This window comes from Mastigoproctus giganteus, chromosome 8, assembly GCF_048544385.1.
Source record: "Mastigoproctus giganteus isolate SK-2022 chromosome 8, ASM4854438v1, whole genome shotgun sequence".
NCBI classification, from domain to species: domain Eukaryota; kingdom Metazoa; phylum Arthropoda; class Arachnida; order Uropygi; family Thelyphonidae; genus Mastigoproctus; species Mastigoproctus giganteus.
Window position 1 is genome coordinate 206605085 of NC_143582.1, and position 17493 is coordinate 206622577.

The following is a 17493-nucleotide window of genomic DNA, read 5'->3' on the forward strand; positions in this document are numbered from 1 at the left end:
TGCCCTTCATCGTTCAAAAAAGCTTATATCATCCCGATTTATAAAAAACAGAGTGATAAAGCTAAGCCTAATAACTACCGACCTATACTATACGGAATACAATTGCGAAAACTTTTGAACTCCTACTTTATAAATATCTTAGTTCCTATCTTCACCCTTTTATCAATAACCATTAGTATGCTTTTCTTCCCAGGAAATCAACTGTTTCAAATCTTGACCTGTTTTCTCATTTCCTACAAACTAATTTGGACAGAGGAAATCAAATTGATTCGCTTTTCCTTGATATTTCACATGCATTTGACTCTGTCCACATCGATCTTTTGCTGTTCCAGCTGTCATCTTATGGTCTACGATCCCCTTTACTAGATTTGCTTGATTCACTGCTTCCAAATCGTAAACTATCTGTAATAATCGATGGTACTTCAACTCCGTTTACTGTTTCGCATTGGGTCCGCTCTTCTTATTGTTTATACTAATGATCTGTCAACCTTATTTCAGTCCGTTAATGGTGAGTGGAAACTCTATGTAGATGATATTAAACTTTACAAAGTTATTTGTTCTTCAAGTGACAGCGATGAACTCCAGTCCCGTCTTGATTCCCTCTTACTCTAGCTCAATAAAAATAACTTGTTTCTAAATCCGTTAAAATGTAAATTATGTCGCTTTCGCTCGAATCGTGTAGTTAGACCCTCCGTCCTTACTGATTATTATATTGGAAACTCTTTAATTGCAAGTACTGATACGTTCAAGGATTTAGGTGTCCTATTTCGATTTGACCTTCATCCCTCTTCCCACGTCGATCACGTAATATCTCACACTTCTAAACTTCTTGGATTAATCAAGCGTTCTTCCTCTGTTTTCAAGAGTGACAAAGTTATAATTCTTCTCTACAAGCAGTTTATACTTCCCATTTTTGATTATCGTGATATTATCTGGTGCCCACAACTGGAATATCTTTCTCACAGACTTGAGAGAATTCAAATTAAATTCATTAAATTCTTATGCTATCGAAATCACATTGCCTTTCACCGTCGGAATTATGAAGCTCTTTGTAATCGTTCAGAATCATTCCTCTTCACTCTAGACGACAACTCCATGGGTCCCTTTTTGTCTACAATATCATAAACTCTGTTATCGATTCTCCATCTCTCCTTGAACTCTCCTTTTGCTATACCCCGTTTGAATTTTCGTTATAAAATTTATTTCTCACTGCCTGTTCCTCGTACTCATCACTTACTTGGTAGTACTCTGTTTCGTTTCCTTCAGGTAATGACAATACTGATTTTACTCTTAATCCAACTATCATAAGAATTTGCTCCTTACTCTGTTTTCTTAATGTAAATTTTGTATATATTTTAAATTTAGTTCTGTATTGATTTTTACTGTTTTGTATTTTCTGTAATTGCTAGCGTTCACCTTTATTTTGGGTCTGCGTGCACTGTGTGTGAGAAACGTGTATGTATGTATGTATGTATATATATATATATATATATATATATATATATATATAAATAAATAAATCCATCAGAGTGCTAGTATAGCAAAATTTAAGCCAACACTAACGATAATTTGGCCAACGGCCACGTTAAATGCTTTGTACTGCCTATGAATAAACTTGTACAAATGAATTTTCAAACAACAAAAATAAATTAATAAAGTTATATTGTTTTATTATTAATTTAACATTAAAGAAATAATAATAATAACAAATTTATTTATTTATAATAAATACAAATAAATTTTATTTATTTAGTTTTTTTGTCCATTAACGTGTTAGCACTAGTAGAGGAATATGATGCAAGAAAGCAAGCTTATATAGCATCAACCAAAAAAAAAAAAAAAAAAAAAAACAAACTTCCCATTTCACCCATCCATCACTCCAAATGCTTGTCTAGTTCTGCTTTGAACTTATTTAAATTATCGGCCTCCACTACGTCAGATGGAAGTTTGTTCCAACCATCAACCACCCACTGGCTAAAGACAAATTTCCGCACATCTATTCTACAACTTCTTTTCTCAATTTGAATTTATGTCGCCTTAGGTGAGTAATCTGAGCAAGAGGAAGAATCCCATCAGCACTGAGCTTGTTCAAACCATTAATAGAATGTACATATATAAAAAACATTTATACATATTATTTTTAATGGATCTGAATGGTGTCATAAAATTAATTTAAAGTTTGTTAATATTAATTCTTAACTAGCAGTTATGACGACAACGCGTAAATGGAGATAATTAAACCTGCAAATTAAACTGAAAATTCTAGGGTAGAAAGAAGTAAATTGAACAATTGAAATGAATAAAAAAATAATAATAATAAATAAATAAAAAGAAAAAAAAGTGAAATTTGTGGCGTAAAACTTGAGACTAAAACAAAACTCTTCTATTGGCGCCAACAAATCCGTCATTTATAAATAAATAACATTCTTTATATATACAGGGTTGTTAAAATTAAATTATTCTTATGTAGAGGGCTCTGGAGCGAGTTCTAAGGCTCGCACTGCAGAAAAATTTGAACAACAAAAGGTACAATAAAGAATGCGCTCGCCATTTTTTGGGGGAAAAATTAGTTACAAAATTTGCACTGTATGGCGCGTAACTATCTTAGTTACGATTATGCAAATAACGTAAGTTATTTGCATAATCGTAACTAAGCAAATAACGTAATTATGCAAAATAACGATTATGCAAATAACGTAAGTTATTTGCATAATCGTAAGTTATTGCCACAGCGCCACTACTCAGCTCTACTGGAATTTTTTTTTTTTTTTTTTTTTTTTTTTTTTTTGTAGTTTTTGGCGCATCGGCTTCTGTGGCCATAATGCACCTCCCAAGGATTTTGCAGTACTTTGATCCAAGCCCGAGGCGGGATTCGAACCCGCGACCTTTGGGTTTCTCTACTGAAAAGCAGTCTCTTCAACATCATACAGTAGATGTTTGCCTGCTCTACAGCAGCCATGCCAACAACGTTGCACGAAAAGGCGTTCTTTGTGACACTGTACTATCAGAATAGCAACAGTGCAGCTATCAGAAAATTCCGGCGTCAGAAGCGCATAAGGCGTGGACCTTTGTTTATGCTGTCCGCAAAATGATTGATAAATAATTTGAAGCGACAGGACATCTTGATGTTCAACCACATAGAGGTCAAAAACGAGTGGACTCCTCTCGTGTTGAAGATGTGGCTATGGCTGTCGTGGATTTATCAAGTCAATCTCCATGTGGTAGTGCAAGTGTGCCAGCTGTTTCTCGTGAAGTGGATATGCCGTATTCCACTGTAAGGCTAGTAATACGTCAGGTGTTGCGATACTATTCTTACAAGATGCACATGCTACAGTAGCTAAAGCATGGTGATGCAGATTTTCGTTTCACATACACACTTCAGTTTCTGACGCGAATGACAGTGGATATCACTTGGCCATGGAACATCCTTTGGAGTGATGAAGCCCACTTTTGCTTAAATGGACAAGTGAATACGCACAACTGTCGCATTTGGGCAACAGAAAACCCTCGAGTTATTCAAGAGGTCCCGTTGCATTCTCTAAAAGTTACAGTATGGTGGGATTTACGGCTACATTCATGATTGGGCGATATTTTTTTGAACAGGTAACACCGACTGGACCTCGCACCTGTTCCGTCACTGGACAGCGATATTATGAAATGCTGGCAAATTTCGCAATACCAGAGCTGCAACAACGTGGGTGTCTTCAGGATACTATATTCATGCAAGATGGTGTGCCACCCCACATCCACCGTTGTGTCCAAAGATTGCTAAGGCAACACTTTACAGAAACGGGTCATCAGCTGTTGTTTCCAGACATCTTGGTCAACCCGATCACCGGACCTCACCCCATGCGACTTCTGGTTGTGGGTTTTTTGAAGAAACAGGTGTAGCGGGAAGGATGTCAAACTCTGGCAGATCTGAAGGGCAGAATTAGACTCATGTGCTGACTATTCTAGTTGATATGTTACGTTCTGCTGTAGAAAATGCTGTTCTTCGAATGGAAACTGTTGCTGACCAAAATGGAGTACACATTGAACAATTGTAGCACTGTTCAAGTGATTTGTATTGCCATAGCGCCATATAGTGACAAATTTTGTAACTAATTTTTTTTTCCAATAAATGGCGAGCGCATTTTTTATTGTACCTGTTGTACAAATTTCTCTTCAGTACGAGCCTTAGAACTCGCTCCAGAGCCCTATACATAGGGATACTTTAATTTTAACAACCCTGTATATATATTATCTGTTCGTTATACTCATTGCCGCAAGTAACATTAAACATGACTATTTTTAAGAAAATTATTATGAGTACAATTAGTATACAAGCATTTTAGTTTTTGAATTTAAAAAAAGCAAGTAGCTTTGAGGCCCTCACCTTTTATTTTTTTCAGGTGCATTTTCTTTCTATGTGGTCTACTAAGGCAGACAAGTATGAAGTAGCGGTGTACATGGTAGCGGCCAATCTGGGTAGTAATATGCATTTATCGTAGTATAGTGTCATGTTATTTTGTTCGTATTGACAGGCCATTTAGCCCAGAGGAAGTAACAATTTCCGTTCCTGCCACGAGGAGGTGGCCCATTTCGGCTAATGTCCTCGTGAACTGTTGAACAATCACCATTTATACCACTTTGAACAAATGTAGAACCTACCCACGGGGTGTTTTAATAAAACAGGAAGGGAAAAGAAAACAGATTAAGATAGCTCAGTGGCTGAAGGCCAGCCCACTAAAAATAAATTTAAAAAAAGGAGACTAAAAGAAAATCCTACCCTAAATAAAAGTCAATTTAGTTCACATTTTATCCATGAAGCAGCAAGACGGTTCATAAGCCAAGTATGGAATGGAGAAAGAGTACAAGGAGCAGGAAGAGGTGAGGAGTTATGCTTTTGGTTAAAAAAAAACAGAATCTAAGGCAGCACACAAAGTTGACGTACGTGGCCAGTGTAATGTTTGGCCAATTTGGTGTGACAAACTGTGGGACACCCGCACAAAAAAAAAATGGAAGAGAATAGGAGTACATTACTGGCCAAATAACAGTGAGAGTATACGTAGTTAATAACTGCACAGACAAATAGAGTGGGACAGTAAATCAATCAAAATGTTTTATAATCGGGAATTTAACTTTCCAGATATTGCCTGGAAATTGTGGGTTGATAGGTCTGCGAAAATTTGTAAGGCTTAGCAATTGATTTTTGGAACAGACTTCCATCCGACGTTCTGCAAGAAGTGGGGAGTTTGAATATATTTAAGGAGGGATTACATAAATTACTATTACTAAAGGAGGACAGGCAGGTTTGTTTGTTTTGTTTGTGTGAGCATCTGTGCAATTATTTCCAATGAATTCTCTAGAACAAATTACACGAGAGAATGTTAACTGCTACTAGATAATATTCATCCCAAACTACTAAGTATTTCAGGTAACAGAAATGAACTTACCAGGAAGTCATATGCTACTTCTTGCATGCAAAATTCTTCCTTCAAATACAAAAGATGTAGTTTTTTTAGCCTTGCTTTCAATAATGAAATCACCATATGTTATACTCATATTACATATGTTATAGTGTTTCAAATCCTTGAATATAAACGGGCATTGTACGAATTCTTCCAAACGTAACCGCCACGAAACACGTGGAAGTGCTAAAAACAAAACCTAATGACACACTGAAAGTGCATCATCACATGGTAAGCTATGTTTTTAAATACAAATAAATAAATGACTCAGTTCGAAAACTTTCAGAAATTTAAAAACATCCGCTACTTAAACAAAAAAAACAGAACTTCAAGCATCTCAAACACACTTCAAAAGGTTAAGCTTCGTTCAATTTCACCTGATGAAGAAAAAATCCTGAACTGTCCGGTAAAAACAGCTCGTTAACCAGATGCTTTCATTTTGTTACTGAATACTAGAAACAGGTTTTAACAGCTTCCTGCTCCCTTTCGGATCGCGAAAAGCTATTGCAAAGCGTAGCTAGCGGTCATTCTTTTTAACTGGAATAACGAGTCCAAAAAAAAAAAAAAAAACGCAGAAAAGTCAAGTCCGAGATGATTAACAAAATACAAAAACAAGTTTTCTACTAGAGGTCATTATCTCTTTCAAAGTTAAGGATAGAAAGATATTCCAGTTCCATGTGGGTTGACAAAATTAAGTTTTCCAAAGAGTGCACACCATACTGAAAAAAGAAATTAGGTTTTCCTAAAGTGGGATACCTTCCCACGTTTCCAGATACGTGACCTCAGTTGCATGGTCCAAAAATGTTTCATACAAAACATATTTTAAACCTTTCTTTCTTCTCTTTTGTTCCATTCAAAACACCTTTTGCCTTAGCCGTGACCTCTAGTTGCGGGTACTCCGATTGGAGGAAACAGTATTACATATTTAAAGGTGTCTTTGTAACCTTTAGAAACTGACCTATGCCCGCAACCCGCGTACAGTTCCACGTTTTGATGATAAAGAATTGCTTGCATCGTTTCTTTCTTAATCAGTGTGAAGTTTTAGAGGAAAATTTGCCTACATAAGCTTCCTGATTCAAGGGCATTTCGTTTACCCATATAGAAAAATGATACATTATTGTGAAACAGAATGTAAACAAGGTACGGCCTACAATGAATAGCAAATACTTTACTGGTTGGTCAGTCAACCAACACAGTTTCTTTTAACAGCGATATATAAATTTTTCATCCAAGAACTTGATAGGTGTAGCAGATGGCGAAACACTGCTATAAGATGGATGATTTCAATGAAACTTGCCGAGATCCCATGGTTAATGCATAGGTCAATCAGCTGTCTCAAACTCACTCCGTTATGAAAATTTGTTGTAGGGATTTGTTGCCCGATAAGTCAGACTGTGAAAAATGTTCACGACCATTTTGGGCATGTCATCGACAATTACAAAACTGAAAGACGTAGCAGACTGTGAGGTACACAACAATGGTTTCGAAGATAAATTTTGGTTGAAATCGAAAACTGAGCGATATATCGGAAAAAGAACAAGCAGTTGTCTCAATATACAATGAACTGGGTTGCAAGAACGAATGTTTCAAGTATGTCAGATGCAGCCGACCTCTATGCTTAAAGAAGATTTTACCAAAGAGTTATCTCCCCCTGATATGAAAACTCGATGAAGTAGTAATGGAACAAGTCCTGTATAAATTCAATATAGGCCTATTTAAGATGCTGTTTTATTAGATTATTATGAATTACTAGTCATCGATAAGAAGCAACGTAACATTTGAAAGTTGGGCTGTTTTAGTGTTTGTGCCGAGGCAACAGTAAGGGGCGTGAAAATTACGTTACAGTGTAGATCTAATGTGAAATATCAGATACCCTTTCTCTAATAGGGCAGACTGGATTGCGAAGGCCCTAGTCATTATAAATCAAAAATTTCTTTCAGAACTCATGGTATCTATTTATAATCTCAACTATACACAACACTTAAGTAGTAAGCCAAATCGTAATCAGTCAAAAGCGATATTATGTTCTGAACTACTAAGCAACAATGCGCTAAACCAGTGCTATTCAATCTTTTCTGGGGCTATCTACCTTTTCTAAACAATTCAGAATTTTTTTGTCCTTTGACTGAAAACACTCATCTGTGCCTCTCTGAATTTTCTATAAAACCAAAAGTATAAGAGCTGTTGTATTTTGGTCAGCACACTGCGGCCCTCTTCAGCCAACGGATAAAAAAGAGGCGTATGAAAAAGGAACAAAAGATTCGGGCAACATGACCAGAAATCTAGGATTGTGTTGGTCCCACAGCGGCGGTCCCAGGAACTTCTGAAGGGAGAGGACTAAACACTATTTTCATTCATGAAAAGATCTGATAATTATACGACAGCACAATATAATAAGAATATTTCCTTCATCGTCTCCTGATGGGACGATCACAACCAGATTTCTCGCATACTCACTCATTTCAACTGCTGATCTTATTATTTTCACGGTACCGGGGGGAAGCACTATAGAGGTCGACAAAAGAAGAGATGGTGCGACGAGTTGAGAGTTTACAGGAGGAAACTACCAACCATGACGCGGGCCAGAAAAAAGTGAGACTTTGCGAGAGGCCTTTGCACAGCAGTGGCGAAGAGTAAATAGTAATAAAGTCTGAGATTGTGGTGGTTACATCTTTACGAAGAATCAGTGGCGTAGCAAGTGGAGGGCGGCGGGGCGCCCGTCCCCCGGGTGTATTTTCACTTGAAAATACTTTAACAAAATAATTTCAACTTTTTTTTTAAAATTTATCTTTCTTCACTTAAATTTACAGTCGTTCGCTGAAATTTCTATTTGACAATTTAATTAACGACAAGATACTTTGATGTTTATATTAACCGACAGCGACTGTAATACTTACGTTTAAATTTTTGGTATGTTATTAAGACACAAAACTGGGAATCAAAACAATATTCAGCCTTTACAAACGCGTTTAGTTTAACTAAATTTTTTTTTTTTTTTTTTACAAAGTTCGTCTTACAAGTCATTAAGTCAGCACCACATTTTTGGTTAGCGGATTTATACGAAGTATACAGGCAAGCCTTTATTTCCTGAAAACTAATTTTTCATTTCTACTTATTTTACAGATATTTTTCGTTTTTTAATGAATTTCTTTATATAAATACACTGGTGTGCAAAATTTAAGGACCAGTCAAGTTTTCACCTGTAGCTTCTCATAGGAGTGGCCTGGATACGGAAAAAGCATACCAAAGGAACCTCGTGAGGTACAGAAATGAAGGAAACAACACCGACACAACAACGGAAACAAAACGGTACAGAGGTACTTTATTCAAAAATGGCAACATAGCACTGGCTGCCATGATACTGATGCATCACTGCCAAAGATGGAACAAAGGGAAGAGGTGGTTCTCAGCAGGAGATATGGCCACCCCTAATGTCGATGCAGGCTTTGCACCGCCTGCCCATACTTAGAACAATGTTGTTGATAAGTTCTTGCGGTAACATCGTCCATTCATTTAGCGCCATCTTCAGCTGGTGAGCATTTTCTGGTGAGTGTGGACGTGCCACTAGGCGTCTCCCCAGAACGTCCCATATTTGTTCGATGGTATTCAGATCGGCGGAACGGGCAGGTCAATCCATACGAACGATGTCCTCACTTTCCAAAAGCATATCAACAACAGCTGCAGTGTGATGGGGTGTGGTGTTATCATCCATTAACACGATCTCGGGGCCAATGGCACCTCGCAACAGACGCGCATGGAGAAGGATAACTTCAGTACAGTAACGTGCACCGGTTACAGTACCGCCTTCCAGTATCTGGAATTGTGTACGTCCATCCAAGATAAGGCCTCTCCAGACGAGAACACTTCGATCGCCATATCGATCCCTTTCAGTGATGTTTGCGGAATGATACCGTGTACCAACCTCACACCAGATTAGCTGACGTCCAGAATCGCTGCTGAGACTAAATCTACTCTCATCAGTAAAGAGTACCTTAAGTAAAGATTTTGTGGTTGTAACCTTTAGAAACAGTGTTGGTCCTTAAGTTTTGCCAACCAATGTACAAAATGAAGCAAAATCGACCCAGCGGATTTCAACAGAGAAAAGCAAAGAAAGCATGAGAAGTTATTCAAGCAATGTCTGGATCATTGTTGAAATATGTTACACCATCAACATCCAGGGCAATAGATATTCAGCATGATAAATCAGAAGAGCAAGTACAAGAGTCATCTTCTCAAGAGGATCTAACAGAGAAAGCTATTCATCCACTAATGGAGAAGAATCTAGAAGATGTCTATTCATCCACTAGTGGAGAAGAATCTAGTGAAAATACACAAGAGCAGAGAGAAGATGCTGAAAAGGGAAAGGAAATAAACATATTTTTAAAGTATTCCGACGTCGCTTTCTGGCCTATCCCGGTACCAGATAACTTGAGAATTTATTTTATTAAGAAAAGCAATGACTATTTTCGAAATAAGGACGGACCCTTTTGACACTGTTGAAAGAGCAGGAGAAAAAATTAAAGGCAAGTGTCGACAGCTAACAACTACCTGGTTTTATAATACACTGCCAAACGGAGAAAAAAAAATTTAAGAACATGGATGGTTTATTCACCATCATCAGAAAATTTATTTTATTTCTGCTGCAAACTATTTTCATTGGAGCATAAAGAAACCGGAACATCCAACTTTATCACGGAATTTAAAATTTGGTGGAAATTAAACCCAAAGGTTTCTGCCCGTGAAACTAGTGAACAGCATCACTGGTGCTTGAAGAAGTGGAAAACCTTAAGCGCGGGGTTGAAGTTTCAACAAACTACTGACCATAATCATCAGAAGCTGGATAAAGAAAGAAAGAAAGAAATGGAGAGATGTTTTACATCGGCTTTTAGATGTAATATTATTTCTGGCTAGTCAGAATCTTCGTTTTCGTGGACATGATGAATCCATATTTTCACCAAATAAAGGAAATTTTAGAGAAATGGTAGAGTTTTAGAGAAATTATGACCCCATTTCTGATAGGAAAGAACCTTCATATTTATCGCCAGAGATTCAAAATGAGTTTATTAACATTTTAGGAAATTATGTGAGAGAAAAAAATAGTAGCCGATAATATAAAACAAGCTAAATATTTTGGAATTCTATTTGACAGTACACCAGACGTATCCCACACTGACCAAATGTGTGAAGTAATTAGATATGTTCACGTTGTCGGTGACAAGGTTGAAGTGAAGGAATCATTTTTAGGCTACTTCCCCATAGTTGGGAAGACTGCTGCCGAACTCACAACAGAAAAAGAAATCTTGAATAATTTAGAAAAGGATGGGCTGAATATAAATCTGTGCCTTGGCCCAGGCTAAGTCAATGCGGCAACCATGGCAGGAATTCATGATGGTGTTCAATCTAAAATCAAGGAAATTAAACTCAAAGCATTGTTTTATACACTGTGTAAACCACTCGTTATAATTTATGTGGAGTGCATTCATTTGCAAGCGTTTCGTCATACGTAACCTTCTTTGGAACTTAGAAAAATCTTTATTCTTTCTTTCTTTTCAGTCTCTCCACACCGTTGGGAAATAATGAAAAAAAAAAAAAAAAAACATACAGGAATGACAGTTAGACTTGCCCAGACAAGGTAGAGTGTGCATTATAAATCTGTAAATATGGTCAAAAGGAATTTTAAAAAAATAATTTCTGCTCTACATACATTGTGCAAATCTCAAGAGAATATAGATACCAGTGGGACCGCTAAAATTTCCATATGTGAAAATCATCCATATATGATTTTTCTTTTCTAAGTTATCTTTCTTTCACGAAATTCGACAAGAAGCTAACCTTACATAAAAATATTTACAAACAGTCGAAATAAGCTTGGGAAAATGCGTTGTAAAGTTAGACCTTAAAATTATTAATGAAGAAAGAAATAAAATTATAGTGGGCTCTTCAATTAGCAAATACAACTTGTGAGAAAATGGGCATTTCAATAGGAAGAATAAGGATAAAAAAAAAACATTGTTTTTTTATTATATTGTTCTATTATATCCAGGATAAAAAAAAAAATAATTTAAATAGAATTCAACGATTTTATTCCAACAATAAAATTCTACAAACTAATTTCTAAACAGATTTCTGAGATGAATTCTTTCGTCGGCTTTTTCTGTTAGAAAAAACCATTGACAACGTCAAGTTCCCGTATTGCAAGTCTTGGAATAATTGTTGTGGAAATAACGAAAAAAACAATATAGAAGCGCTTTCGAATTTCTTTTTTAAAAAAATTCAACACAAGGACATTTTAATAAGTTTAATATAAAGTGCCTACGAACACAAAAAGACGACCCTGCGAAATTTTACTTTAGCCGAGGTTATAAATATTGCGTGCAAAGCACGCAATATTTATAACCTCGGCTAAAGTAAAATAGACAGAGGATGGGATTCAGTTTTTGGATTTTTCCCCCATCTGATTAGACAGGTAATAGTCTACAATGGCCCATCACTTATTAAGCAGCCTGTTGGGCTGCATAACGAGTGATGGGACGATCTAAGACCTGCTGAGATAAGGGCCGTAAGCATGTGTCCTAGATGTTTGGCAGTAATAATTGACTAAATATTTCTGAAGCAAGCAAAGTCCTCTCCCTTTAACTGTGCTGGTAGCTCGTTGTGCTGTAGAAAAAATGTAATTTGTCCATTCACGAGTCAACATTCTTCGGCAAAATTCACTTCACATTAGTGTGGACATCTAGTAGGTATGTGTGTGGTTTAATGGCGCACAAGCTGCTGTGCGCCAACATCTAGTAGGTACGTACTAATGTTAGCTCATGGACTTGAGGTTGGCACTTTGCCAGCCAGCATACTGAGCAGAATTTATGGTTTTTTTTCCGATGCAACTGTAGAGTCGTAGCATAGGATTGAAAATGATGCCAAGGTTTGTGTGCATGGGCACATTTTATATCAGAGACACTCCATTATTTACTAGAGCTTGGGTCAGATTTTTTTTTTTTTTTTTTTTTGAGGGAGAAGAGATTTGCAGATGCAAATGATGTTTGTCACCTGGCTAATCCTTGTTGGCATCTTTATATCAGTGGCAAAGCATATGATGTCAGGTTTGTTCTCAATAAATGGTAGAATGATAACAGTGAATAACATTCCTGTGCCTCTCCCCCTCTAGTTGTGATGGCTCTCGAGACAGCCACTGATTTGCATTGAGGATTATGGATGTTGAGGATGTTAAGTGTTAGGATGTGGATGGCGTTGAAGGCTACTTGAAAATTAATTTAGATAATGTCTATCTTGATGTTACTGAGGATTACGACTCTCTTATGAAGAAGAGCACTGAGTTACCATATAGTGTATCCGGCAACTTTCAAGGTATTGTTCAAGGAGGTTGACAAGTGTTAGGATGTGGATGGCATCGAAGGCTACTTGGAGATTAATTTAGATAATGTCTATCTTGATGTTACCCTCAAAGGCCCAAAGAATGACAGTTATAGTTTGATTGTGTAGCAGTTCCACAGTGGGGAGAAAGTGCCACTTGAAAGAGATCTTGTTAAATAATAAAGTATCAACAAGATAAGGGCTGATGCACTTTAGCATAAATTGGAGAACCTTGTTATTTCTCCCTAGTAGCAGTTGTGAGTGGGGAGATTATTAACTATTGTAATCAGTTCTTGCTTGGATAATTTCAAAGTAGCTAGTGGGCCCATCAGAAGTTCATTATCTAGGGGGAATCTGATTGGTCAGAAAATCTGGCTATGGAATCTATTCATATGTAAAGATCAAGCCTGTGGGATGCTAGTGGTGTATGGGCATTATACACTGATTTACCTTTCTTGATGGTTGCTTCTAGATGTTCCTTGATTGCTAAACTCTTTTGTCTACTGAAAATGGCTGTAGACAACAGTAAGGTCTCTCTTTTTTTCTAATGGGGAACAGGAGGGAGAAGAATATAAAGAATATAATAATTATATATGTAAATGACAGTAAATGAAAATTAAGCTTGAATTTTTAACTGGCTTTTATATAACATACATACAACCTCATCATAAAACTCAGTATTTGTTCAGTTTACCTAGGCTCTTGGGAAAACAATCTCCCTGATCACTTCTAGATCCACCACTGGCCCTGGATCATGAGAAGGCAATCATAATTTACACATTACTAGCTCATTTCCACTTGGCATGAAGAAGTTGGTTGGTGTGGAAACTACTATTTAACACTTTCACTGTTGCCTTTTACGATGACCTTTCTGACTGAGGATTGAGTCAATCTGGATTGGGAAAGACAGAGACATTTTTGGGCTTTCTTCTCACTATGGCTGAATTAATCAGCTGCTGGTAAAGGTTGATTGACAAAAATATCTGGTTTTTCTTCTGTCAAGTCAGAAGAAAAAGTTCTTAAAGTCAGGTGGTTTTCCCTCCAAGTGGATTAAAAACCACGGTCACATCACTACACTGTAAACTGTTCATGACATTATCTACTAGGCTTTGCTATGTGCAGTAATGACGACTTCCTTGGAGACTGCATAGTTGGATAGTGTTTGGATCCATTTTGTTAGAAGGTTAATTGTTAAGCTTACACAACAACACTGGAAAGATGTCACACAGAATGAAAGGGGCCACTTCAAGACAGCATACCAAGTTCAGGTATTTATTATGGTTTTCACTATTCTTGACTGGGTTCGTTGAAGTAAGGCACAGGTATATTAAAACGAATAATCAGACTGGAACTGTTCACCTTAAAAAGGTATTTAAGGGAATTAGGCAGTTATGCAGTACACAGGTAGAAACTGAGCAAATCACTGCATATGAAAGCATTCGAATTTTATTATAGTTTTGTTTTTTTGTACAAAGTTAAATTAAAGTGAAGTAAAATAAAATAAAATTATATTTGATTCTACTTTAATATTATTCAATTAAAATGGAGCTGATGTTTTGAAGGTAATCTTCTTCCTCTGGCCAAACAAATATAAAAATAAAAATTTGTATTTTTCAAATCTATCAACAGAAAATTTCAGCTTTCTAGATTTTTATATTTATGATAAAGTTCACAAATGATATGGCTACTTGCTGGTGCATGTGTGTACACACATGTGTAAGTGACTGATCAGCTAATTACTCTGTTAGGGATGAGTAGAGCATAGATGAATCAACTTCTACTAGGGTGCCATGGCATTTAAGGGTGAAGCATACAGCACAGAACTGTTATGAGTCGCTTTCAGCAGACTGGACAAAAAGATTAAATTCATATCCTTACCACCTTCACAGTATATAGTGCAATTCACTACCCTCTAGAAATTCTTTCCATCATTCCCAAGTCTAGGAATGATGGAAATACACTGCTCTAAGCTATATTTCGCTTTTGCTGCCTTATGCGCTGCAGCTGCATAATGAAACCAAACTCATGCAACTTCCTATAAAGATTCGAAAATATCATCAAAGAGGTGAAAAATAAGCACTGGTCATCCTGGATTTTAGACAACATTACTTTATTCATTATATTATATGCCAGTATGATATAAGTATTGCCTTCATCAGTGTTCATAGCCTACCATATCATTTTATTTCTTCACTACTGTATGTTTTTTTTTTGTTAAAAATGAAAAAAATTCAAAGAATGCAGTAGCACAAAATGACAAGTGACTGATAAGGCATCTAACAATCAACTATTCAAGTTTCAGAAGCTCTACACTGTGAATCATAATGGCTACTGCTTATACAGGATGAGTCGAAGTTATGTACATAAACTTTAAAAGCCACATTTTATAACATAATGATCAATTTGAATAAAAATTTATTCATTTTAAAACTAAAATAAGCAATTAGGTTTTAATAAGTTTTCATAACATTGCAGATAAACCCATTCAATGCTTCCTGAACACAAATATATAGCTTTGGATTTTAATCCACTTAGAGGGAAATTTACCCTACTCTTAGAAAAACAATCTAACCAGAGGCTGATTAATTCATAATGAGAAGAAAGCCCTAAAATGTTTCTGCCCTTTCCAATTCAGATTGATTCAATCCTGGGTCAAAAAATATTGTTGGAAAAGCCAGCAGTGAAAGTGTTAACTGGTGGTCAACTGAGCATGGAGAATAATCAACTAATATTTGAAGAAAAGAAGTGAATTCTAAAATGATACTGCAAGTATGAAAATGTTAAAGATGTTCAGCATGCATGGGAAAGTGCTTACTTGGATGGCTAAGAAAGATGTTAAACCTGCCAGAAATCAGTGCGTATGGATGAGGCTCTCCTCTTTTGGGATAATTAGACCGTTAAAATTCAATGATACTGGGTAGAGTTATATTTAAATCATTAATGAACAATGCAGTTCCCAATAAGAAACAAGTTCCTGGATATATTAGTGTACTTTCAACAAAATGGTGCATCTTCACATTTTCACTCTGATGTTTGTGCATATCTGGATAATGATTTTCCTCAAGATCTCCACTCCCTCAAGATCTACAGAACTTACACCCCTAGACTTTTTTTGCATAGGGATAGCTGAACAATAACATGTACACTCAAACCACAAACACCGCAGGATTTGTACAACAGGAAGTGAAAATTACAACTAACATGAGGACCATTGTATGGTGGGTTGTTGAGAAATGGTGACATTCATGTATGCATGCTGGTGGCTGCCATTTTGAACATGTGACAAATTATGCAATGAATCAAATTTTTATGTATCTAATGCATTTGAAACCCTTTTTGGTTCACATTTACTCAATAAACTTTCTGAGATACAGTATATCAAAGTGTTTATACATAATTTTTACTTATCCTATATGTAGTTTCCTATATAGCCACTTCTATTTTGTACACAATGTAAAAGAGTGCACAATGTTCAACTTATAAATGTTCCCACTGTAAACTATTTCAAATAATTTAAAGAAATTATTCTACTCATTAAATCAATGATGTTGGAAAGTAACCAAGAAAAAATAAATTCCATATTATTAGTAAAAAACCAAATTATCTAAATGTTATTATCCCATTCCACCTTCAATTTTGCTAATTTATGGAGGCAATCTGATAGGAGATAATTTATCTCAATGTTTTAAAAGATGCTGCATCTTCATGTGATGTAACCTTCCGTAACTTTCTAAGATTTTATATTATTGCAACCTAGTTCTTGTCTCACTTATTAGTAAGAACATAACCCCACTCATTTCACTTGTAAAGGTCCAATAAATTATAAACAGGATACCATGTACCTCCTAGCCACTTGTATGGCAAATGTTATATCTGAATGTATCATAATTGAACAGATTTTTCAAACAAACTGAATGGTATTTTGCATCTACATTCACACATGAGAATGTTTTTTGGGATGGAGATGCCAAAAGGGAGTCAAATTCTGGTTGGGAGCTGAAGGTTTTGTGATAACCAAGAAGAAAGTGGTGGAGAAATTGTTGAAGCTAAATGTAAAAAAGATGGCACCTGAGGTAGGTGGGTTCTAACCAATTATACTGAAGGAAGCTGCAAAGGGGTAAACAAACCTTTAGCCATGATTATGAGAGCATCCCTGGATTCAGAAGAGGTCCCTATGGACCAGAGATGTGCAAATGAATCCCTCAATTCACAAAGGTGAGGATCAAAAGGGAGATATGGTGATTACAGACCTGTTATCTTGACTGATGTTCTAAGGAAAATAATGAAGTCACTGTTTACAGAAATAATATAGGGTCATCAAGTAAGGAATGAAGTTATACTGTAGTCACAGCATGGGTTCATTAAGGGAAGAGCTTGTCTGACTAATCTGAATGGATACTATGATGCAGTAACAAAGGAACTGGATGCAAAAAATAATTTTGATATCATATACTTGGATTTTAGGAAAGCTTTTGATACTGTTACACATAAAAGACTGCTGCACAACTGGAGCAATGTGACACTAAGGGCAAGTTACAGCTATGGATAAAGAGATGGCTGAATGGGAGAGGACCAAGAGTGATTATCAATGAGCACTGCTCTTTGTGGACTAATGTTATTAGGGTTCATTGCTGGCCCCATTGTTCTCTATATTTATTAATGATATTGATTAAGG

The 17493-nt window shown here is 36.2% G+C and overlaps 1 protein-coding gene and 1 pseudogene across 1 annotated transcript in view; one reads left to right on the top strand and one right to left on the bottom strand.

Annotated features, from left to right (window-relative positions):
* The window catches only part of LOC150082225 (trafficking kinesin-binding protein 1-like), a 210273-nt gene extending 204767 nt beyond the window's left edge, over window positions 1-5506 (bottom strand). The window contains exon 1 of the mRNA XM_090380064.1: window positions 5436-5506. Coding sequence (XP_090236190.1) covers window positions 5436-5462 — 27 coding nt within the window. The 5' untranslated portion in view covers window positions 5463-5506. The remainder of the gene's footprint in view (window positions 1-5435) is intronic.
* A 4078-nt stretch (window positions 5507-9584) lies between these two features.
* LOC150082226 (zinc finger MYM-type protein 1-like) lies at window positions 9585-10957 on the top strand (annotated as a pseudogene).
* Window positions 10958-17493: the final 6536 nt, after the last annotated feature.